Raw genomic sequence first — 26,754 nt, 5'->3', positions numbered from 1 at the left:
TTGCGGAATAGACTGGACATAAGGAACCCCCTTCGAGTATCGCTGTCTCCCATCACCCCTCGATGGGACCGTCTTGTTGCAGGAAAACAAGCCCAGGGCTCCCACTGATTCAGCGATATTGGTGTGTTGCAATGATTTTATATGTTCATATGAGGAAAATATGCGCTGTGTGTTTAATATCCAAACGTTACTTAAAATGTTATGATGTTATTGACTTATAAGTGACTTATAATTCAGTGGTCCCCAACCTCCGGGCTGCGGACCGATGCACTGCCACAAAGAATGCAGCGGTACAGTGGTGGCCGGAATGCACCCAGCACATCTTTAAGAAAAAAGCAGAAATTAACAAGCTAATTGATTAGGTGACACCCGGCACATAAATGTCGGCCCAGATCAGAGGCGATTGTCGATTGCGTTGCCTCTGATCTGGGCCGACATTTACATGCCGGGCAGCACCTAATCAATTAGCTTGTTTATTCGGCTTTTTTCTTAAAGATGTGCTGGGTGCATTCCGGACACTGCTGTACCTCAGCATTCTTCGCGGCAATGTATCCGTTCGCTGCCCGGAGATTGGGGACCACTGTTATAATTGACTTATCACTACATTCATGCGAGGAAAATATGCACTGTGTGTTAAATATTAAATTTGTTAGATAAGCCCCTTTAGAAACGAAATTGAGTGTATTAGCCACTTATAAGTGACTTATAGTTGACTTATCACTTATACTGTATTCTGGTCGTGATTAACCCCCCCCCCCCCACCCACCCTGGTCGGCCGGTCCGCAAGAATACTGTCAATATTAAACCAGTCTGTGGTGCAAAAAAGGTTGGGGATCCCTGGATTAGACTATTGAGCTCCAAATGGGCAGTGCTGTCATCAGATTGGGACTCCCAACAGCAGGTATCACAAGCTGATTATTCTTTATGCTTCTAAAGAGGTTCAGATGAACACACTGTTTTCACCAACATTATATCCAGTGCACCGCAGGTATAGACATCAGTTGGCACATTGGAATCACAGAAACATAGAAAACCTACAGCACAATACAGGGTCTTCAACCCACAAATCAATTCAGAGTTCACAGCATTCCAAAATGTATGCTGCTGAACTGAATTTCACAGCTGTGGGTGGATAATATAGCCAGAAGTTGAAGTGTGCCTCCACAGTCATTTTATACTGTGTTAACCTGTGTTTTTCTATGGTAAATTGCAAAAATGATGCTGGGCTTAAAATACTCAAAAGAAATTAATCTCATATATTGCTATCTGCAAGTTAGGTCAACGAAAAGTATTTACTGTGAGTTCACAACATTGATTCTTCTACTGGAAGTAAAATTATTCAATATTTTTGCATTAAACTGTACATAATTACTTGTTATTCTTTATATTTTACTTCTCTAGTATGGCTTTCAGAAGCAAGTATCCTCCAAAGTCTTGTGACACATTCGTGGCTTTGCCTCCAGCAACAGTTGATAATCAGCTAATTTTTGGAAAAAACTCGGACAGACCTTCTGATGAAGTCCAGGAAGTTGTTTTCTTTCCTGCAGCAACCTATCAACCAGGAGACAAGGTTGAGGTGAGCAATTTCTTTACTTTCAGATTCAGTATTAAAACATGCCTACATGATTTTAATAAGTGTAGAAAAGTAAAAAAAAAAGTTTAAATTTATATTACAGGATTATAAATTGTAGTTTTTAAAAATAAAAAGTCATAGATTTTAAAGATCATCAACATACCTATACCTGTATAGTAGATTTTAGACTTTACTAATTAACACCGAATTCTGTTCAGAGACAGTTATTTGGCCTCTACTGTAGTTTTACTTATAAGGATTTTAATGCACTTTATTAGTCTTACACAAGTAAATGGTTCAATATACTTAGTATGAAAAGGCTGTGTATACTTTTAACTAAAACTAAGGAAGTGCAAGATCAAGATTTCCTGTCTGGTCTGATCACTTCATCCTAAAATTTATTTCCATATTTATTTATTTAGTGATAGGTCCTTACAGCCCTTTGAACCACACTGCCCCAGCAACTTCTGACAAACCCGATTATCCCTTACCTAATCATGGGATAATTTATAATGACCAATTAACCTACCTGGTATGTCTTTGGACTGTGGGAGGAAACCAGAGGACCCGGAGGAAACCCACGCATTCCACAGGGAGGACGTATAGAGACTCCTTACAGAACAGCGCTGGAGTTGAACTCTGACCTCCGGAACACTGCAAGCTGTATGGCGTTGTGCTAACTGCTTTGCTCCCGTGGTGGTGTCCACCTTTTCAGTTTTCAGCCTCTGCCTGTCTTGCCGTCTCTGGCTAATACCTATGGAAACCTCATCAATCTAATGATTCTGTGTAACGGTCCTGCTAAAGGGTCTCAGCCTGAAATGTCAAATGTACTCTATTTTTCCCTAGATGCTGCCTGGCCTGCTGAGTTCCTCCAGCATTGTGTTTGTGTGTGTGTGTGTGTGTGTGTGTGTGTGTGTTTGTGTGTGTGTTGCTTGGATTTCCAGTATCTGCAGATTTTCTCATTTGTCATTCTGTTTAACTGTCTTCTTATAAACTCTCTCCAGTTAGCTTGCCTTCAAGTTCAACCTCTGGTTCCACATAATGAAAGGGGTTATAGATTTCAGTTTAATTAAATGTTTGCTCAGCACCTTAAAAAAAACGACTTTAACTTGGATTTTATGGAGTGATTTTGTTGGCACTTAATGCTCCAGTAAATGAAACTTCTTCATTTCTGCATACCTGCTCACGAATGCACAAATACAGAGGTTGCTGTTAAAGGTTTACTACCAGAAGTTGAGTATGTGTCAGTGCTGAAATCTCTGTACAGAAGTATGGACTCAGGTAAAATAACCTATAATTGTTTTTGCACCTGACATAGAATCCTGTGTTGGATAAGAGGTAGCACAACTGGTTTACTCCATTAGTTTTAATGGAAGGAATGGATGTAAGATCTTCAAGTCAATCTTTGTTAATCTAAGGAAAACTGTATGTGGATTATGTCTGTAATAATCTTTCAATCTCTAATGGGAGTTTAGACATTTTAATGCATTCAAAATGTTTAAATTGAAAATCCCTGGAAGCATAATGGTCCATTTTTGCTTGGATTATGCAGTCTTTCAGTACTTTTTTTATGTTTTCAGTTTCTAAATGCTTATAAATCACTCATAGACATTGAAGTCTAAAAATTTCTTTTCATGATAATGAAATGCAGTGTGGTCAGAAGCATGGCTTTACCCAGACTATTGAAATACACTCAATGGCCACTGTATGAGTTTCTGGAATACTCAAACCACCGCAGATGGCATCAACAATCATTCCACAGTCAAAGTCACTTAGATCACATTTCTTTCTCCATTCTGATGTTTGGTCTGAACAACTGAAGTTATTGACCATATCTGCATGCTTTTGTGCATTGAGTTGTTGCTACATAGAGTCATAGAGAAGTACAGCGCAGAAACATGCCCTTTGGCCCAAGTAGTCTATGCCAAAAATCATTTAAACTGCCTACTCCCAACGATCTGCACAGGAACCATAGCCCTCCATACCCCTACTATCCATCTACACCCCTACTATTCATCTACCTATCCAAACTTCTCTTAAACATCAAAATCAAATTCACACGGACAACTTGTACTGGCAGTCTTTCCACACTCTTACGACCCTCTGAGTGAAGAATGACTGATAGATATTTGCATTAATGAGCAGGTGTAACTGGTAAAGTTGCCAGAGAATGTATGGTAAATCCCATTTTACTGAGAGCCTTACTCCTCATTGGGAATTAGGAGCAAAGATTTTCATTTTTGCTTGTACAAACCCATTTTTTTCAGCATGATAGTCCACCAAATGATATCAATGTTAGTGTAATGGCAAATATTAGCATTCGGTGTAATTTCCATATTTTTCGGTCAGTATTTTTCATACTTTTCTAATTAGTGTCTGTCACATTTATTAGTGTGGCTGTTAGACACTAGGGAACAAACAGTTTTTATATAGTGTCAGTTGTGTGCGCTAGTGTTATGTTATCTATTTGGGCTACATATGCTGATTCAAAAAGCAGTGTTTTAGTGAATTTTGTTTTTTAAGTTTTGATTTTATGCAGGAAAGCAATGAAGGCAGTACACTATCGGCACCAGGTGTCTGTGCTGTTTTTGTTCATTTGGAGTCAATCAAAAGAACATGGCAGTACACTAAATGAATGCCACTGACAATAACTGTTAGGAAAAAATGCAGCATTTTATATTACTGTAGTAGTATTAGCTGTATTTTAATCTGTCTGTATTTCATTTAGATGCCTAATTTGTTACTCAGCTAAATGGTAGTACGTCTTTTTTTACCTTTCAACTATTTTCACGAAACTTTGCCTAGCTGGCACGGTTGCTTAATTGGGCCAAAATGTACAGGTTCCAATATATTCCAATTAACCCAAATCCATTGTAGTTGAATTGGTGGAATACATAGATCATAGAACAGTACAGCACTGCACGGACCACTCAGCTCACAATGCTGGGCTGAACTTAAAAATTACCGGTGAACGCAGCAGGCTGGGCAGCATCTATAGGAAGAGGTACAGTCGACGTTTCGAGCCGAGACCCTTCGTCAGGACTAACTGAGAGAAGAGCTAGGAAGAGATTTGAAAGTGGGAGGGGGAGGGGGAGATCCGAAATGATAGGAGAAGACAGGAGGGGGAGGGATGGAGCCAAGAGCTGGACAGTTGATTGGCAAAAGGGATATGAGAGGATCATGGGACGGGAGGCCTAGGGAGAAAGAAAGGGAGAAGGGGGAAGCCCAGAGGATGGGCAAGGAGTATAGTGAGAGGGACAGAGGGAGAAAAAGGAGAGAGAGAAAATTTATTTTTAAAAAATATATATATAAAATAATAAATAAGTAACGGATGGGGTACGAAGGGGGAGGTGGGGCATTAACGGAAGTTAGAGAAGTCAATGTTCATGCCATCAGGTTAGACACTACCCAGACGGAATATAAGGTGTCGTTCCTCCAACCTGAGTGTGGCTTCATCTTGACAGTAGGGGAGGCTGTGGATAGACATATCAGAATGGGAAATGGGACGTGGAATCAAAATGTGTGGCCACTGGGAGATCCTGCTTTCTCTGGCGGACAGAGCATAGGTGTTCAGCAAAACAGTCTCCCAGCCTGCATTGGGTCTCACCAATATATAAAAGGCCGCGTCGGGAGCACCGGACGCAGTATATCACCCCAGCCGACTCACAGGTGAAGTGTCATCTCACCTGGAAGGACTGTCTGGGGCCCTGAGTGGTGGTGAGGGAGGAAGTGTAAGGGCATGTGTAGCACTTGTTCCGCTTACAAGGATAAGTGCCTGGAGGGAGATCGGTGGGGGGGGATGCGGGGGGGGGGAACGAATGGACAAGGGAGTCGCGTAGGGAGCAATCCCTGCGGAAAGCGGGGAGGGGTGGGAGGGAAAGATGTGCTTAGTGGTAGGATCCCGTTGGAGGTGGCGGAAGTTACGGAGAATAATATGTTGGACCCGGAGGCTGGTGGGGTGAAGGAACAACACCTTATATTCCATCTGGGTAGCCTCCAATCTGATGGCATGAACATTGACCTCTAACTTCCATTAATGCCCCACCTCCCCTTTGTACCCCAACCGTTATTTATTTATTATTTTACTTATCTATTATTATATATTTTTTCTCTCTCTCCTTTTTCTCCCTCTGTCCCTCTCACTATACTCTTTGCCCATCCTCTGGGCTTCCCCCCCTCCCCCTTTCTTTCTCTCTGGGCTTCCCGTCCCATGATCCTCTCATATCTCATATTTTTATGTGTGTTGCTTGAAATTCCAGCATCTGCAGATTTCCTCGTGTGTGCTGAACTTGATGCCTGTTTACATTTGATGGCCACTTTGTGAGGTACACTTGTACATCTGAGGTACAGGAAGTACCTAATAAAGTGACCACTGAGTGTATAGTAAATGTCCTCCTGTGTATCATGCATGTTACTTCATTCCTGTCAGAGGCATCCACCTATCTAACAGCCTCTTAAATCCACCAAACTACCTGCTTCCACTCTGATCTTTGTAACCTATTCCAGGCGACCACAACTGTCAGCGTGAAAATTTGACCCTCACATCACCTTTAAACTTCCTTCCTCTATCTTTAAACCCATGTCTACTGATGTTTAATACTTTCTCTGTGGGGAAAAGATTCTGATTGTCTATCCAATCTGTGCCTCTCATTTTTTTGAAACCCCATATCAGCTCTAATTGGTTTGGTCCCATGTGCAAAACCTTGACAATCTTCCAGTTTCCCCTTTTTCTATTGATTAATTAAGCATCAAAATGCTTAATTTGAAAATACTGTCCAAGTGTTGTCTATGAAGTCATGCAATTTGGGGAATCCTGTGAACCAAGCAAATGGCTGTGCCTGCCCTGGCTACTCCTGTAGTATGAAGGTAAATCAATCTTCTCTCCATGAGTATGGCATTCTGGCAAATTTTGCAATGTGATATTGAGAAATAATGTGTCAGATGCTACAGTGATCAGCAATAGAAGCCTGGAATAACTCTAAAGCTTGGAAGACACCTATCCAGGTACATCTATGCATTTGAAGTCATACATCTCACTGAAAACAAACTTGCTGACTCTAAAGATAATCAGCTATCCACTTTCTGTATTAAGATAATGTTATTCTTTATTTTTCAGTGTACGTACATACAGGTTGATCAGGTTGCAAAGACGCATGCAGTTGTTCTGAGCCGTCCGTCTTGGTTATGGGGGGCTGAAATGGGAGCCAATGAACATGGAGTATGTATCGGCAATGAGGCAGTCTGGGGAAAAGAAGAACAAAATGACAAAGAAGCTCTATTGGGCATGGATTTAGTGAGGTTTGAATTACTTTACTACAAGTTGAATAATTCTTTGTGGAAAAGGTACTTTATGTACTTACTTTAATGTTTTCCTGTTGTTGCAGTTTTTTTCACATTTGTTCCTTTATCTGACAGCAAGGACTAAACTATTCATCTATCTTGCCTCTATTGAGCTTTCTAAGTCCACAGTATGTGATACTGTTGCTTACTCCAGAGCATACTGATGTATCTCTAAAGTAGTTGGTAATTAGGCAATATTTTCTTAAGAACCACCCAACGTAAAGTTTCTAAAGCTGAACGACAAAGCCAGAGATGCTTCCTTCCACCTTAATCTCCTGCAGTGGCTGCAGCCAAGTTTCTAATTGCTACATGCCTTTTTGAGTGTAATACTAGGTTTAATCTTGGTGGAGGTGATGATTGACCTTGAGCTTGATTGAAATTGACCCTAAGAAACTTGTAATATTGATTCTATTTAATATTTAAAACAAAATCAATTATTGATTTAGATATGCTTTTGGAACAGCTTTCATCAATTTTGATAAATGCAGTCTTGCAAATTACTGCTCATTTCTGACCATCCTTTCCTGTCCAAAGACTTAGAAAGATAGAAAACCTACAGGTCCTTCGGCCCACAAAGCTGTGCCGAACATGTCCCTACCTTACAACTACCTATGCTTTATCCATAGCCCTCTATTTTTTTAAGCTCCATGTAGCCATCCAGGAGTCTCTTAAAAGACCCTATTGTTTCTGCCTCCACCACCGCCGCCGACAACCCATTCCACACACTCACCACTCTCTGTGTAAAAAACTTACTCCTGATATCTCCTCTGTACCTACTTCCAAGCACCTTAAAACTGTGCCCTCTTGCACTAGCCATTTCAGCCCTGGGAAAAAGCCTCTGACTATCCACACGATCGATGCCTCTCATTATCTTGTACACCTCTCTCAGGTCACCTCTCATCCTCCGTCGCTCCAAGGAGAAAAGGCCGAGTTCAGTCAATCTATTCTCATAAGGCATGCAATCCAGGGAACATCCTTGTAAATCTCCTCTGCACCCTTTCTATGGTTTCCACTGGAAACATGTTGATGCCTCCCAAATCTATGCCAATCATTTTTGGAATTCAATACTTGAATCCTTCCAATTTCCACCTCTGTCCACCAAAGCGTCCCTTTCCAAAATCACAAATGACTTCCTGTATGCTGAAAGATAGTTGGAATTAATTGACAAAAATTGTCAGGTCTTCTAGTATCATTTTGGAAATTTATAGCATTGTCTTTTTGATCCTACTAGGGTAAAACTTTATTTCAGAAAGGGACATACTGAAGAAAGCAGTAACAAGATGATTTATCAAAGACTTAAAGAAAATAAATCCAATATAACATTACCCCCACATCATATTCATGCGTATGATTATAACATTTAAAAATGTGTCATTGTTATTTCTGAATGGACAATGGACACACGAACACTACCTCAGTATTGTTTTCTTCTTGCACTATTTAACATTTTTAGATATGCTTCTTATTGTAATTTATAGTTTTTATTATCATGCGCTGTACTGCAATGTACTGCTACTGCAAAATAACAAATTTCATGACATATGCCAGATTCTGGTTCTATTTGTTTAGTTATTAACTGAACTAATTGTATTTATTTGTACCACAAGTTGCTTGAACTTGAAATAATACCTGGTCAATGATAATCTGTAGGTCAACTTGTTAACATGTAGGCTGGTTTGGTCATTAGAAGCACAATTTCTTTTGGAAGTACTTATTTGTGGATTATGTACATTTTTGTAGACTTGGACTTGAACGTTCTGAAACAGCGGAGGAGGCAGTCGATATTCTTACTGATCTGCTAGAGAAATATGGACAGGGTGGAAACTGCATGGAAGATGAAGTTACGTTTACGTATTACAACAGCTTTCTAATCGCTGACAAAAAGGAAGCATGGGTATTAGAGACGGTTGGTAAATACTGGGCAGCAGAAAGAGTTTCAGGTATATAAAGATTACACATCAGTCTTAAAGTCGATAATTTTGTTTGCCTTTTTAAATAAAACTGAACTGGTAACAGTTGTTGAATTATATTCAGACACAGCTGATCTTTTTAGACAATATTTCAGGGGATTTAATTTACTGTATGTACACTAGAACTTTTGAAATAAAATGGCTTTGTTAAACTTTAGGGATAAGCAGACGCCAGAAGTGTTTAAAAAAAAGGGATCTAGTTAAAATCGATATCTGTACCCAGCTGGAAGCCCAAGAAGAGTTTATTCAGAAATGTTTAGATAGTTAATATTCATGCTCTAGTGAACTAAACAAATTTGGCACAAGAGTTCGCTGTCAAGGCCTCACGTTATATGTACTGTATAATCTTGCTTATAATGTCTCAATATAGCAGCTACTTTATTTTTAATTAACACAATTACTCTTTTTTGCTTCTGTCCAGCTTTCCCTAGTTGTTTTAATTATCACTATTTCATTGTAGCTATTCCTTCAATCCAGGTCTTCTCACTTTCCAGACATTGTGATGAATGTCATTCTCGGTCAAGGAGTTCAACCTGTGAATTTCTGAAACGAGAAAATCTGCAGTTGCTGGAAATCCAAGCAACACACACAAGTTGCTGGAGGAACTCAGCAGGCCAGCCAGCATCCATGGAAAAAAGTGCAGTTGACATTTCGGGCCGAGACCCTTTGGCAGGACTGGAGAAAAAAAGATGAGGGGTAGATTTAAGAGGTGGGGGAGGGGAGGTGATAGGTGAAACCTGAAGGGGGAGGGATGAAGTAAAGAGCTGGGAAAAGTTGATTGGTGAAAGAGATACAGGGCTGGAGAAGGGGGAGTTTGACAGAAGAGAACAGAAGGCCATGGAAGTAAAAAAAGGAGCACCAGAGGGAGACGATGGGAGGGCAAGGAGATAAGTGAGAGATAGAAAAGGGGATGGGGAATGGTGAAGGAGGGGTGGGAGGCATTACCAGAAGTTCAAGAAATCGATGTTGGAGATTGCCTTGGTAGTGGGATCCCACCACCAAGCCCAACTTTTCCTCCCCCACTTTCTGCTTTCCACAGAGATCACTCCTACATGACTCCCTTGTCCATTCACCCCTCCCCAATGATTTCCCTCCTGGCACTTATCCTTGCAAGTGGAATAAGTGCTATACCTGCCCCTACACCTACTCCCTCACTACCATTCAGAGCCCCAAACAGTCCTTCCAAGTGAGGTGACACTTCACCAGTGAGTCTGTTGGGGCCATGTACTGTGTCCGGTGCTCCCGGTACAGCCTCCTGTATATTAGTGAGACCTGACATAGATTGGGAGACCATTTTGCCAAGCACCTACGCTCCGTCTGCCAAAAGAAGCAGGATCTCCCAGTGGCCACCCACTTTAATTCCACTTTCCATTCCAGGATGTCAATCTATAGCCTCCTCGACTGTCATGATGAGACAACACTTAGGTTGGAGGAACAGCACCTTATATTCTATTTGGGTAACCTCCAACCCGATGGCACGAACATCAATTTCTTGAACTTCCAGTAATTCACCTCCCCCTCACCATTTCCCATCCCCTTTTCCCTCTCTTCACCTTATCTCCTTGCCTGCCCATCGCCTCCCTCTGGTGCTCCTCCCCCCTTTTTGTTCTTCTATGACCTTCAGTTCTCTCCTGTCGGACTCCTCCTCCAGCCCTGTATCTCTTTCACCAATCAATTCCCCAGCTCTACACTTCATCCCTCCCCTCCTGGTTTTACTTATCACCTTGTGTTTCTCTCTCCCCTACCCCACCTTTCTCCAGTCCTGCTGAAGGGTCTCAGCCCGAAATGTCGACTGTGCTTTTTTCTATGGATGCGGCCTGGCCTGCTGAGTTCCTCCAGAATTTCATGTGTGTTACTGTGAATTTCTGATGTCTCTATTCTTATACCGAACCTTGTTGTTATTATCCAATCTTTTTTTAATAATAGGCTCAAGGGCAAGAGTGAAATGGGGATTGGAGGAAGTAATGAGCTAGGCTTTTCAGATTAAGTATGTGCAGACCATTGAAGCATAATGTTCAAAGATGTCCTTAAAATTTATGACTTTGGTGTGATGATCGAAATCCTTACACGTGGACCAAGGATTATTTAAGTAATGGGAGGTAGAAATTTGAGGAAAGGTCATTTAGTAATTGGTTAAGGAAATTGAAGCAGAAGTATTTCTGTCCCCTTTGTTTTCTACTACCCAAAATAGCTTTCAATTAAAGGATCTTTTCCTGATACTTTTGCAATCTATTGTCCTTCAGTCGTGTGCACTTTTTATGGATTATTGAATAGGAAATACTCCACCTCCCATCCCCAACCCCTTCCTGCTGCTAGTTGCAATTCATAGATGTGTTAGTTGGTCTAGTAATTTCACATTTTGAATATTTTCAGTGCTTTAGATCCTATGTTATTGAGTGCAATGGAATGAAATTTGGTAGAGAATATCTCTATTCGGTTTTCTACTGCTGCACAGAAAATGAAGTAAAGGAAGCAGAAAATCCCCAAAAGCAGTGAAAGCCATTATTCCAAACTTGCAGATATTGTTGATGTTATGTGATGTTTTTATTGTGATTACTCTGTCAAGTCATTATTGTGAAATAATCAACTGAACCTTCCATATACTGTATTTACTTAGCTGTTGACTTTTGTAAAATGATTAATTTTAATAATTTACAGTAAATAATGGTTAAATAGAAAAATATGATGGTCTTCCATTTCTCTATGTTCAGAAGGGGTACGGAATATTTCCAATCAGCTTTCCATAACAACGAAGATCAATAAAGAACACCCGGAACTGAGAGATCATGCAAAGAATCGAGGCTGGTGGGATGGTAAAATGAAGTTCGACTTTGCTGCTGTGTATTCCTATCAGGGCTCCACTAAGGAATTGGATGATCGATATTGCGCTGGCCTCCGTCTTCTGAATAAGCATAAAGGTAATTAAAAACCATGAACTTTGAAATGTTTCTTACATACAGATTAATTAATTCTCTCAACAATCTCTCTTTAAATGTTATTAAAGAAACATAGATTTTCATAGGAAGCGTAGACTGTTTCCAGTTAAAGAAATTCATGAACCTTTTATACAGTATAAATACAGAAATGAAAACAAATTAGTTTGTCTTAGTGAGAAGGGCTGATTTTCATTGTTGAGGATGAGTATTCTACCTTATAAATTATACACCAGTTTTTTTTAATGATGTTTGCAAGACATTTGCTTTTTCAGAAGGGACTAGTTTTCACAGATCCATATGCTATCTTGTAATATTAGTAGAATACTAAGAATAGTATGAGAGACTAAAATCTTTCAACAGTAAACACAGGACAATAGGTTTTTATGATTATTCAGGAGTGTACTTCACACTTCAGTTAGGAAATTATTTCTGATTTATGAGAGAGTCTTTAAGGAACTTATTTTCAGAGCCAATTAATTAAAAATTATAATAACTGATAATGGTAGATGGATGTAAACAGATGTGCTTTGAAAGAAGACACAAGAAACTGCAGAATCTGAAGCAACAAACAAAATGTTGAGGAACTTGGTATTTCAGGCAGCATCTTCGGAGAAAAATGGACGGTCAATGTTGTGGGTCAAGACATTTCAGGCAAAAGATGGCAAGTGTAAGGTGGATTCAAGTGAGGAGAAGTAATAGATGGAGCCTTGCCCCTTCCCTTCACCCCTTTACCCTCCCTTCTGTCTTTCAGCCCAAATGAAAGGTCTAGACCCAAAACATCTCTACAGATGCTGCCTGACTTGCATTTTTCCATTAATTTCTCTGTGGTTGCATTAAGATATAATTGAACTATAGCATGTGAGGTAAGACAGACTCAGTAAAATAATTGGTGTTACCATGGTTATGACTCTGAGGTTACTTTAGTTTTTGACAATACGAAAGTGGTTTTAGAAATTATGTAACTCTGGCTTCGGCTAGCAGCTTAATATAGGGGATGATAGTCCCCCCCAGCTTGGCCAAACTTAAGAAATCTCGTCTGGGTGGATGCTGCATGATGTGTCCCCTGTTACAAATCAGTACCACAAAGTAACAAACGGTACACAAAAGGCGATTAAATGATTGAGCGTTATAATTCTTAATTTGACTAGATGGTTAGTAAAGAAAACAAAAAAAGAAAAAGGGCCTATTCTCATGAAACAGTCTAATGCACAATGTTGGAGCTCACTGATAAGGTCGTTCGTCCACCATTGACCTCCTCCGATCGTCACTGACCTTCAGACCCTCACTCCAAGTCCACTCTGTCTGGCGGTCTACCAACTCTCTCCATTTGCGTTTTCTCTCCTCATCTCTCCCCGGCAAAAGACCGCGAATTCCCGGCTCCCAGACACACAAGAAAGAACAACATCCTGCTCATTGGCTAACATGTCCCGTTATCTCTAGTCATAACCCAAACATTGCTGCTACAGAGAAACCATTACCTTAGCAGTGGAACATCACAGAGAAGCTATTACATTAGCAGTGAAACCTTACAGCACGTTACAATTATATTTACAATACATGTTGTTTGCAGAGCAAAGCAATAATCAGCTCTAAGAAAGAGAGGTTGATATAACAGATCTATAAAAATTTCATAATGTTTTAGATAATCATATAAAATATCTTGTGAGTTTTTATTGCATCATTATTCTCTCATCTTTGAGTGAAAAGTTGTGAGTTCGAGTTTTAGATCACTTAACTGGAATCATGAAACATCTAACCCCTTCCGTCAGTCAGTTGTCAGACCTGTGGAAAGCGTCAACTGTTTCTGATTTTCACAGGGGGTACACAAGTCCGAGGATAGTTTTTGCCTTTATTATTACCTTCTTTATTTTTTAGTTTGAAAGATTAGTTTACATTATGCTCTTGTTTATAATAGGAAATATTAGAGTTGAAACAATGATGGAAATTCTCCGGGACAAAGAGAGTGGTATTAACATGGAAGGTGGCTTCACGACAACAGGAAGCATGGCCTCCATTCTTCCAACGGACACTAATCTTCACTGCATTCATTTTTTTACAGCAACTCCTTACCCTGAGAGGTAAAGCAAAACACGCCTCTTCAATTGTTCACATATTTCGTTTTATCTTGATACTTTCCTGATCATTAGCTTACAATATCTTACAATATTCAGATTAAAATCATTTATAATGGAAGTGTTTAACATAAAGAAGTTTCAAATCTGTACAACCTATCAGAGTACAAAATAAATTGAAATAAAACATGTCATTGGATAGAGAGCAAAGAAAGCAAGGCTTATGATGAATAATTTCAAAATGCCAATGAATAAAAATTGAAGAAGAAAGGCAGACAGTTAATAGGACTGAAGAGAGAGGGAAGATAATGTGAAATCCTAATAAATAAATTGTGAATGAGCCAGCGATAGAGACTGAGAGTAGAGTTGAACGAGCCTGTGATGAAACAAAGGTGAGGCCAATGGGTAAGGTAGACCATAAATCCATAATATATAGGAGCAGGATTCGGCTATTTGGCTGATCAAGTCTGGTCCACCATTTCATAATGGCTGATCCAAGTTTCCTCTCAGCCCCAATTTTCTGCCTTCTCCCTGTATCCCTTCATGCCCTGACCAATCAAGAATCTATCAACCTCTACCTTAAGTATACATAAAGACTTAGCCACCACAGCTCCTGTGGCAAAGAGTTCCACAGATTCACCACTCTCTGACTAAAGAAATTCCTCCTCATCTCTGTTCTAAAAGGACACCCCTGTGTTCTGGGGCTGTGTCCTCTGGTCTTAAGCTCTCCCACTATAGGAAACATCCTCTCCACATCCATTCCATCAAAGCCTTTCACCATTTGATAGATTTCAACAAGGTCATGCCTCATTCTTCTGAATTCTAGTGAATACAGGCCCAGAACCATCAGATGCTCTTCATATGACAAGCCATTCAATCCTGGAATCATTTTCATGAACCTCCTTTGAACCCTCTCTAGTTTCAACACATCCTTTCTAAGGGGCCCAAAACTGCTCACAATACTTCTTCCTCACCACAGACTCAATCTACAAATTAACCTTTAGCTAATCCTGTACAAGGACTCCCAAGTTCCTTTGCGCCTCAGTTTTTGTATTTTCTCTCCATTTAGAAAATAGTCAACCATTTCATTTCTTCTACCAAAGTGCATGACCATACACTTCCTGACACTATTCCATTTGCCATTTCCTTGCCTATTCTCCTAATCTGTCCAAGTCCTCTGTAGCCTCTCTGCTTCCTCAAAACTAACTGGTCCTCCAGCTGCAAACTTTGCAACAAAACCACCAATTACATCATCCAAATCTTTGACATATAATGTAAAAAGAATCAGTCTGAACACAGACCCTTGTGGAACACCAGTAGTCACCAGCAGCCAACCAGAAAAAGCTCCCTTTATTTCCACTCTTGGACTCCTGCCAGTTAGCCACTGCTTTATCCATGCTAGAATCTTTACTGTAATGCCATGGGCTCATAGCTTGTTCAGCAGCCTCATGTGGTACCTTGTCAAAGGCCTGCTGAAAATCAAAGTACACAATATCAACTGATTCTTCATTATCTATCGTGCTTGCTATTTCTTCGAATAATTCCAACAGGTTTGACAGGCAAGGTTTTCCTTGAGGAAACCATGCTGACTATGGCCTATTTTATCATGTGCCTCTGTCCACCCTGAGTGCTCATCCTTAATAATTGACTCCAACATCTTCCCAACCACTGAAGTTTGACTAACTGACCTACAGTTTCCTTTCTTCTGCCTCTCTCCCTTCTTGAAGAGTGGGGTGACACTTGCAATTTTCCATTCTACTGGAACCATTCCAAAATCTAATGCTAGTTCTGAGAATCCAATTATTATTAAAAGTATTAAAGTGCATCTGTAGAGTTGTATACATAATGTTCCCAATAAACGGAAGCAAAATGAAACAGATTGAGAAAAAATTTTGCAGGCATTACTACCGAAAAATCAAGTGTCAATTAAACGTTTGAGACTATCCTATATTTAGAAAAGATAGAAAAGGAAAAATGGGTGGATGGTTCATGATACTCATGAGATGTAACATAATCAGTGTAGAAAAACAGTGGAAAAGAGATGGAAGAAATATGCAGACAAATTTGATGAAATGAGTGGAAAAAATACTCATAATGGGGGATCTTGGCTATCCCAATATCATTGGTACCAAAGAGATATATAATTAAGAAAAGGAAATAATTTCCTACAATATGTATCGGACTTACTTCCAGCCAAACATTTATACACAAATGAAGAATTTGCAGTGAATCCAGTAGTGGGGTATGATCTGAAGCACACAGAAGTGGGAGAACATCCAGGAAATAGTGACCATGGGGTAACATGCTTTGAGCTGATACTGGGTAAGGACATTTATGAAAAAAAGCAGGTTAATAAATTTTAGAAAAGCTGATTTTGAGATACCGAGAAGATGAAATGAGTTACAATTTTGGCAAACAATAGTTAACAATACAAATTGTAATCGACAAAGTGTAGGAAAAGTATATTCTACTAAATAGAGACATAATGGATACTGAGGATAAGAAGAGACCTTTGTTAAGTATAAATACTACAGAAGAGTCTGTGATAAGGAGAATACAAAGGAATTAAGGAGAGAAATACGTCGTCAAACCAATAATTTCATAGTTTCTGTTTGCTTTCCTGGGCAAGTAATCAAGAAACATGAAACAAAATTGTGAAATATGGTATTTTAAATACACATCAATGGAAATAACAAGTTTGGGATAGGAGTAAGGAAATCATTGGATGGACTTGGCAATATCACAGCAATAGCAGAGAAATGCAGAAATATTATATCATCATTTTACTTTGATATTTTCCAGGAAAATAGAACAGATGGACAGACGTTGAATGATGAGTTCAAAGTAAATTTATTATCAAAGTACACATGTTATATGTCACCATATATAATGATGAGATTCATTTTCTTGTGAACATCCACAGTAACTACAAGGAACACAATAGAAACAACAAGAGACCACACCCAACAGGACTGACAAACAACCAATGTGCAAAAGACAGCCAATTGTGCAAATAGAAAAAGAAATAAAAATAAGAATTATAAATAAATAAATAAACAATAAATATCAAGAACATGAGGTGAAGTGGTTGTGGGAATAGTTCTGTGATAGGGTGAGTGAAGTTATTCCCTCTGGTTCAGGAGCTTAATGGTTGGGTAAGTGCACTTAATATAGAAAAGGGGGATATATTAAATCCTAAGAAGATAAAAACACTTGGATTTATTGTATCCAAGCATTTTAAAAGTATCTGAAGAGATAAATGGGCATTATTACACACATTTAAAAGCTGTTGTGTCTGAGACTGGCAGATAGACAAGACAATACCTGTACTTAATATGGGGTACAGAATATCCATATGAGAAAGATCAAAGTGAATGATCAGTAGTTCTGTGCAAGGCCTCTTATCCTTTTCTCTGTTTTGTTTATTTAATCTTATGCTATGTGCAAGCCTGTAGCATTTGCTTGGTTCAGCTCTGACAGACAGGAATCCTTCCTACTCTGCTGAGCTGACCAGGCTAGCTGACTGTAGTAAGATTATGTTTTACTGCTTCAATCCCATGATGCTGACTGTCAAGTTGCTAAGTTTTTCAGAGCAGGTGGTGTGTCTCAGTCTTAAATTCATCATATATTTCAGCCTACACCATTAATAAATGAACAGTAAGAACTTAATGGTCATTGTCTTGGTGTCTCAAAATCAGTATTCTCAATATTAGTGGCTTGTTTGGTCAAGTTGCCTGTAGTTTCTGTATTACAGAAATCCATTGCTCACAGAAATCCATTGATAACATTTTCTCAGTAACCACCAGATGTCATTGGAGTTGCATCTCTTTCTCAATGCTCACATATTTAAGATGGAAACCCCAACCATGAAAGATTATATATTTTGTTGAAAACTGCTTATAAGTCATGATTTAGTTTCATTAAGCAACAATATTTTTATTGTTAAAATGAAATAGTAATATTTGCAAGTAGTTGGTATTTACAAAACATGTTGGTCTGTCTTTTCTTAGGTCTGTTTTCAAACCATTTATCTTTGTTCAAAATATGAGGCAGTTTTTACCGACAAGTTCACCTTCATTTGGTCCCGATGATCCAGTAAAAAAGAAACCCCGGTTCCAGAGTAAACCAGACAGAAGACATGCCCTTTATAAAAAGCATGAAGTGGCAGCTGCATTCATGGAGACCAAAAAGGTATTTAAAATCTGTTAATTAGGATTGGCAGTTAATTGCCATAAATGTGTGTGATTAACACAGTAGCAAACTTTTCTTTTAATATTTTTATCATGTTAAATACATATATTGCTATGGTTTGACAAAAACCTTATAGTAGCTTTCACCTGGCATTGTGGCTTAGCTCCCAGCACTCTGTCAATTCCCATTTTTATGCCCTGAGGGGAGAGTAGGTGGAAGGAAAAATAGGAGAAGGAGTGAAAAAGAAGAGGGAATGAACAAGCAAAATACTGTTACACTCAGGCTGTTTCACAACAGTTGTAGGTTGTACTTTAGGGGTTCAATTGATATTGAGACAGCCAGAGAGGGTGTTATATAAATGGGGGAAGCCATTGCATTTGCATTTGATTCTTGGAAATGTCAGAAGCATAGCCTGGTGAGGTGTCTCATTGGACATTTTCATGTCTAGCCCCACAGTGTCAGATGCTCCAAACACTATTCCTTCTCCTTGTTGATCAGCACTATGAGTCCTCTTTTTAAATGATTTTGAAATCCTTCCTACCACTGAGTACATCTTCAAGAGGTGGTGCCTTTTCCATCATTAAAGACCCTCGCCATCTGGGACGTCCTTTTTTTGTTACCACTATCAGGGAGGAGGTACAGGAGTTTGAAGACCCACACTCAACTTTTTAAGAAGGGCCTCTGCCACGATATTTCTGAATGGTCCATTAATCCGTGAACTCGATATTATTATTCATCTTTTGCATGATTTATTCATGTTTGTAACAAAATAATTTTTATGTCTTGCGTAAAATAACAAATTTCATGATATATATCACTGACAATAAACCTGGCTCTGATTCTCCAGACTAAAGCTTCTAAGATGCTTGAAGATATAAAAGCACTGGAAAAGAAGCAGCTTGAAACAGTGGAGGATGTCCTTCAGCATGGAATACCAGATACGACAAAAGTTGTTCATCTCTTTTCTGATTGTGTAACTGAGGAAATATCAATTTACAATTTGTAATTATCCAATCCAACTGGATACTTCTGTGGTGATATTTCTGTTTTTAAGATATATTGCCACAAAAAGTGACGATGAAGGGGCATCTTAACTTTCAAACTGACCTGTAATATCCAATACTAACTTATGCGGGCTGAGCACCCCTTATCCAAAATGCTTGGGGTGGGAAGTGTTTTGGATTTTGGATTTTTTGGGATTTTGGAATATTTGCATCTATATAATAAGATAGCTTGGGATGAGAACCAAATCCAACACAATATCTATTTACATTACATTTACAGTATATATAATGCACGAAGGTCTGGCTATGCTGACGGCTAAAAACAAACTGGTGCCAACAGGGTCCCACTCAGGGTACTTCAGATCACTTCTCGGAACTGTCTGTGGCGCACAGAGACCTGCACTTCACCTGGGAACCTTCCCAGCACCTTGTAGACTTTTCTATTTGTGGTGTTTTGACAGCGCTCAACAAAGTTTTGGATTTTGGAATTTCAGAAAAGGGGTACTCAACCTGATATAAATATATACTGGATAAAAATTTTAAAAATAGTATATTTTGCAATATTTTTTATTAAAGCCACACTATTATAATTTCACTAATGCCACCATCATGCAAAACTTGCCATGACAGTAATCTGAATAAATATAATGATTTTCTCTACTTGGATCAGGTCACAAGCATATGTCTCCTAGATCCAATGAGTTGTAAAAATGCTATTTCCTTCTCTCCATTCCTCCATCTCTGCCACATCTGTTCTCAGGAGGAGACTCTCCATTCTAAAACATCTGAGATATCCTTTTTTTTCAAAGGACGGGTTTCCCTTCCACCATTATTGAAACTGCCCTCACCTGCATCTTCTCCATCCCTTCATCCTATAGTCATTTTTTTATAACGACGATATGGTTCCCATTGTCCTATTCTACCACCCCATGAGCATCAATATCCAGCATATTATTCCATAGGGATCTCTTTCTGTATGATTCTGTTGTCCACTAATCCCTCCCCACTGATCTTCCTCCAGGCATTTATCCCTGCAAGCTTGACAAGTGCTATACCTCCCCCAACATATTCTCACTCACCACCATTCAGGGCCCCAAAAATTCCTTTCAAGTGAGGCAACACTTCACCTGCAATTTAGTTAGGGTCATCTGTTGTATCCAGTGCTGCTGGTGCAGCCTCTTCAACATAGTGAGACCCGGCACAGACTGGGGGAGCGCTTTGTTGAGCATCTTCGCTCTGCTGCTGTAAAAAAAAAAGGCAGGATCTCCCGGTTCCATTCCCATTCTGATGTGTCTGTCCATGGTCTTCTGCAAGGATGAGGACAAGCTCAAGTTGGAGGAGCAACGCCTCATATTCCATCTCGGTAGCCTCTACTCATTGATTTCTCAAACTTCCAGTTCTTTCTCCCCCTCTATCATTCTTTCTTTTATAATTTCCCATTCTGGTTACCCTCTCACTCCTGTTCTCACCTGTCCTTCACCTCCCTTTGGTCCATCTTCTCCTCTTTCTTCAATGGTCTATTCTCCTCTCATATTGGATTCCTTCTTCTTTAGCCCTTTACGTTTTTCATCTATCCCCTCCTAGCATCTTACTTCATGCCTCCCTCCCCCACCCATTCCCCCTCACCCCTTACCTGTTTGCCCGATCACCTGCCAGCTTGTACTCCTTCGCCCCCCAACCTTTCTTATTCTGCCTTCTTACCCCTTCCTTTCCAGACCAGATGAAGGGTCTTGTCCCGAAACACCAACTGTCTGTTACCCTCTATAGATACTGCCTGATGTGCTGACTTCATCCTGCATTTTGTGTGTGTTTCTCAAGGTTTTCCGGCATCTTGTGTGTACAGAATGTCACCTAGAGCAATCTTACATCTAAAGAATCTCTCAACAGTTTCTTCAACGACGTTGGTTACTGCCCTACATTGGTTGCTGTCCTAATGGCTGAAAAAGCTGAACCACCTTTAACACTATTCTTTAGATGTAAGTAAGCTCACTTCCAATGTTTTCTGTTCCCATTAAGTCATGGCACCAGAGTGGCATAGCAATCTTTACAGATGTACTGTATATAAACTGCATGGAAAATCATTTCAAATTATTTCAACCAGTGAAAAAGAAATGAGAGGCACAGATTCATAACTGGAACATATTAATTTAGCAATGGTGCTCCTAGTTCTTCACAAACAGTCAAAATTCAGTGGACTTCCAGGTAGATTAGTGGTACAAAAACCTTTGAATCCTCCAGATTTACGTTTTATAATAATAAGGAAAGGTACTTGATTACCCCTGTGGTTTCAACTGCTCTAATGTTTCCATGGCCGCCTTCCATCTTCCCTTACCTTAATTATACAAACTCTGCTGCAAAATACTTCACTTCGCTAAATCCTCTGTCGTCAACTATATCAGTAAGTGTGCAGGCGACATTGGTACCTCAACAACGTTCATCTCACAGCCCTGACTGAATGCTGAGGTGCACTCCCTACTAAAAGCCCAGGTTGCTGCCTTCAACTCTGGTGAGAAAACACTTGTCAGAGCAGCCAGGAGAAATCTCATCTGAGGAGCAAGCAGTCAAAGGCTGCCTACTCACAAAAAAAATCCAGGAACACCTGTTTGATAGTGATCCCTGGCAAATGTGGCTGGGCATGAAGGGCATTACTGACGACTCAAGGAAAAGCAGCATCGACTGTACCAGTGACACCTTCCTCCCTAATGCTCTAAACAATTTTTAATGCCTGCTTTGGGCCACAAAAACTACCCCTCTCCCAGGTGAGCAGCCACAGTCCATACAGCAGCAGACGTGAGAAGGACTCAGCAGACAGTCCACCCTGTAAGGCATCTGGGCCAGACAACATCCCAGGCTGACTACGTGAGTGTGCATGCCAGCTCACTAACATCTTCAACACATTGCTCACCCAAGCTACTGTCCCCACATGCTTCAAATCAGCCACCCTCATCCCTGTACCAAAGAACTAAATGACTACTGCTCAGTAGAACTGCACTAATCATCATTAAATGATTTGAATGGCTGGTACAGATCAAAAACTCCTTTCCTACTACATTGGACACTCAAAGTTCAAAGTAAATTTATTATCAAAGTACATATAAGTCACCATACACAACCGTGAGATTCATTTTCTTTGCAGGCAATCACAGTAAATACGAGAAACACAATAGAATCAATGAAAGACCATACCCAGCAGGACAGATAAACAACCAAAGACAAGCTGTGCAAATACAAATAGAAAGAAAAAACAGAATATTCAGAATAATAATAAATAAATAAATAAGCAATAAATATCAAGAATATGAGATGAAGAGTCCTTGAAAGTGAGTCCATAGTTTGAGGGAACTGTTCAGTGATGGGGCAAGTGAACTTATCCTCTCCGGTTCAAGAGCCTGATGGTTGAGGAGTAATAACTGTTCTTGAACCTGCTGGTGTGGGTCCTGGGGCTCCTGTACCTTCTCCCTGATGGCAGCAGCGAGAAGAGAGCATGCCCTGAATGGATGGATGCTGCTTTCCCGCAACAGCGCTCTGTGTAGGTGTACTCAATAGGGGTGGGAAGGGCTGTATACACTACTTCTTGTAGGCATTTTCATTCAAGCAAGTTGGTGTTTCCATACCAGGCCGTGATGCAACCAGTCAATATACTCTGTACCACACACCTAAAGAAGTTTGTCAAGGTTTTGACTTTCTCCACCTCTGATCCCCCGGTGAGGACTGACTCATGGATCGCTGGATTCCTCCTCCTGGAGTCTATAATCATCTTCATGCTGACTTTGAGTGAGAGGTTGTTGTTGTGGCACCTTTCTACAAGATTTTCAACTTCCCTGCGAAATACTGATTCGCCACCACCTTCAATTGGGCCAGTGCTTAAATACTACACTGTGAAGGCAAGCCAGAAACCATGGCTGACTGCAGAGGTTCATGCTCTGCTTAGGGATCAGGAGCTGCCTTCAGATCGAGGGACAGGATGACTCTAAAGTCAGCAGGAGCTATGCTCTGCCATGCCATTAGGAAGACAAAGTGTGAGTACGCACAGAAAATTCACACCTTTGTGACAGCAGGGACATGCGGTGCATGCGCCAAGGTATACAAACCATGACTGATTACCCTCTGCATCAATAACAGAAATGGCTCCCTACCTGACAGGCTGAATGTCTTCTATGCACAATCTGATGCAATGAATGATATGTCGCACCCTTTCCCCCTGAGGAACAGGCACCCTGTCTGGCTGCAGCCCAGCTGAGGAGGATCCTAGCCAGGGTAAACCATGTAAAGTTATGGGGCCAGACAACATACATGGTCAGATGCTGAGGGACTGTGAAGCCCAGCTAAAAGTGGTCTTAATGGACATCTTTAATATCTCTTTGAAACAGTCCATTGTCCCTACAGGAGTCAAGGCAGCCACCATTATCCTGGTTCCCAACAGAGTGACTGTAATTGGCCAAAACAATTACCATACAGTGGGCACTGACTTCAACAATCATGAAGTGCTAGCGGATCATACAAAATCTCACATTCCAGCTACATTGACCCTTTCCAGCTTGCCGACTGCTCAAACCGGTCCACTGATGATGCCATAGCCTTGGCTTTCCACTCTGTCCTCCCCACCTAAAAAATGATGCCTTATATACCAGGATGTTGTTCATCGACTTCAGCTCAGCATTTAACAAGTTCATCCTGAGAGTCTGGTGGATAAATTGTCCTTGTTGAGAATCAACACCCCTATCTGTAAATGGATCTTGGACTTCTTGACAGAAAGGCCCCAGTGAGTCCGAGTTGGTAGCAACATCTCAATGCTAAGCACTGGTGCTCCCCCGAATTGTGTGCTCATCCCACTGCTGACTCACGGCTGCATTACCAGTTTCAGCTCAAACTGCACCAACAAGTTCACTGACGGTGGTTGGCCTCATCAGCAACAATGATGAGTCAGCATACAGAGAGAAGGTTGAGAGGCTTGTCAAATGGTGTGGGAACAACAACCTAATATAAGAGATGATTGTGGTCTCCAGGAAGGTGCAGGTCAACCGCGCCATTGCATATCAATGGCTCTGCCATGGGGAGAGTGAAGAGCATGAAGTTCCTTGGTGTGCACATAACAGACATTCTAACCTGGACCCACAACACTTCCTCATTAGTCAAGAAGGCACAGTAGCATCTACACTTTCTGTGGAGAATGAGGTGTGCAAAGCTCTTCACCCTCATTCTAACAACTTTCTACAGGAGCTCCATCAAGAATGCCCTGTATGGCTGCATCCTTGTGTGGTATGGAAGCTGCAAGGCATCAGACCACAAAACCCTGCAGATAATAGTAAAAATCTCTGAGAGATCACCAGGGTCTCCCTCCCCCATATTTCTGACATTTATCGAGAGTGATGCAGAAGAAGGGCCTGCAGCATTGTTGAGCATCCCTACTACCCATCCCAGAGTCTCTTTGACCCACTACTGTCAGGAAGGAGATGCGAAGCACCAGGACTAGGACTACCAGACTGGGTAACTCAGGGTAACCTCTTCCCTCGGGTTGTGAGACTAATGAATATGCTGCCACCACCGAGGTCTTGTCACTAGGGCAGTGAGCTGATTACTGTTTACTTGTGTAGTGTACTACACAAATTTTGAATTATATTTCATTGATTTATTTACGGTTATATTTTGGTTTATGTGCTGTGTGTGCTATATATTTTGTGGGTGACCGTGGTCTGGAGAAACATTGTTTTGCTGTATGAATGTACAATCAGATGACAATAAATTTAAACTTGAACTGCTCTACAACCGATGCCATAGCATCAGTCACACAGCTGGCACTGACACAACCTAGCAAACAAGGACACTTATGTTAGAATACTGTTTCTGGATTTCATTTTACTTAAGAACATAAGAAATAGGAGCAGGAGTAGGCCATCTGGCTGGTCAAGCCTGCTCTGCTATTCAACAAGATCATGGCTGATCTGGCCATGGACTCATCTCCACCTACCTGCCTTTTCCCCATAACTCTTAATTCCCTTACTATGCAAAAATCTGAATCCATGCTGTATCCACCTGATGAATCCATTTCTTTCCGTATGCCTCACTATTTCTTCTTTAATGATAGCTTCAAGCATTTTCTCAACTACAGATGTTAAACTAACTGGCCTATAGTTACCTGCCTCTTGCCTACATTCTTTTTTGAACAGTGGTGTGATATTCGCCATCTTCCAATCCACCGGGGCGTCCCAGAGTCCGGAGAATTTTGGTAAATTACCACCAAAGCCTCAACTATAACTTATGCCATTTCTTTCAGTACCCTGGGATGCATTCCATCAGGACCAAGGGACTTGTCTATCTTTAGGCCCACAGGTTTGCTCAGCAATAACTCTTTAGTGATAATTATTGTATTGAGGTCCTCGCCTCCCATTGCATCCATAACATCTCTCTTTGACATGTTAGATGTGTCCTCCACTGTGAAGACCGACACAAAATAGTCATTCAAAGCCTCCGCCATACCCATTATCATACCCAATATCAATTCTTCCTTCTTGTCCTCCGAGGAACCTACATTCACTTTAGCCACCCTTTTCTGCTTTATATAATTATAAAAACTTATACTGTCTGTTTTTTATGCTTTGTGCTAGTTTATTTTCATAATCTAGTTTCCCTTTCTTTATTGCTTGCATAGTGGCACTTTGTTGCTTTTTAACGTTTTCCCAATTTTCCAGTTTCCCACTACTCTTGGTGATTTCGTACGCACGAGCTTTTAGTTTGACGCCTTCCTTTATTTCCTTAGTTATCCATGGCTGGTTCTCCCCACCCTTATTGTCCTTGCTTTTAACTGGAAAATACTTCTGTTGAACACTGAGAAAAATCTCTTTGAAAGTCTTCCACTGTTTCTCAACTGTCCCACCATATAGCCTGTCTTCTCATTCTACACTAATCAAATCCTCCCTCATCCCATTGTAGTCTCCATTGTTTAGGTATAATACACTGGTTTTCGATCGAACTATTGCATTCTCCATTTGTATGAGAAATTCAATCATACTGTGATCACTCTTTCCAAGAGGATCCCTAACTACAAGATCACTAATTTTACCTGTCTTATTGCACAGGACCAGATCTAAAATAGCACGTTCCTTTGTAGGTTCAGTAACATGCTGTTCAAGAAAGCCATCACGGATGCATTCTATGAAGTCGTCAAGACTTTTTGTCATTCAATACTATTGTCCCACAGATCTTGGTAAATAAACTCCTACTCCTCGGTCTAAATACATCATTGTGCAACTGGGTGTTAGATTTCCTAACCAGCAAACCCAGACCTTAAATGGCACACAAGAAAATCTGCAGATGCTGGAAATTCAAACAACGCACACAAAATGCTGGTGGAACGCAGCAGGGCAGGCAGCATCTATAGGAAGAAGTACAGTCAACGTTTCGGGCCGAGACTCTTCGTCAGGACTAACTGAAAGAAGCACTGCCACCAATCTCATAGTTCCCACACCCCGCACTTCCCATTTCTACCTCCTACCCTTCTTTCAGTTAGTTCTGACGAAGGGTCTCGGCCCGAAACGGTGACTGTACTTCTTTCTATAGATGCTGCCTAGCCTGCTGCGTTCACCAGCATTTTGTGTGTGTTACAGACCTTAAATCATCAGGATGCACAACCGCTCCTCTCTCCCCACCATCCTCAACATGAGCGCTGCT

The 26,754-nt window shown here is 40.5% G+C and overlaps 1 protein-coding gene across 3 annotated transcripts in view; it reads left to right on the top strand.

Annotated features, from left to right (window-relative positions):
• scrn3 (secernin 3) overlaps positions 1-26,543 on the top strand; it is a 32,871-nt gene extending 6,328 nt beyond the window's left edge. For all 3 annotated transcript variants that reach the window (XM_063052151.1, XM_063052150.1, XM_063052153.1), the window contains exons 2-8: positions 1,402-1,576; positions 6,690-6,871; positions 8,654-8,853; positions 11,595-11,801; positions 13,735-13,897; positions 17,902-18,082; positions 18,930-26,543. In XM_063052151.1, the coding sequence (XP_062908221.1) occupies positions 1,403-1,576; positions 6,690-6,871; positions 8,654-8,853; positions 11,595-11,801; positions 13,735-13,897; positions 17,902-18,082; positions 18,930-19,088 (1,266 nt within the window). In that variant the 5' untranslated portion in view covers position 1,402 and the 3' untranslated portion in view covers positions 19,089-26,543. The remainder of the gene's footprint in view (positions 1-1,401; positions 1,577-6,689; positions 6,872-8,653; positions 8,854-11,594; positions 11,802-13,734; positions 13,898-17,901; positions 18,083-18,929) is intronic.
• Positions 26,544-26,754: the final 211 nt, after the last annotated feature.

The sequence above is a fragment of the Mobula hypostoma genome, chromosome 6 (assembly GCF_963921235.1).
Source record: "Mobula hypostoma chromosome 6, sMobHyp1.1, whole genome shotgun sequence".
Lineage (NCBI taxonomy): Eukaryota > Metazoa > Chordata > Chondrichthyes > Myliobatiformes > Myliobatidae > Mobula > Mobula hypostoma.
The sequence above is the reverse complement of the archived record's forward strand: the minus strand, read 5'-3'. Positions and strand labels throughout refer to the sequence as shown.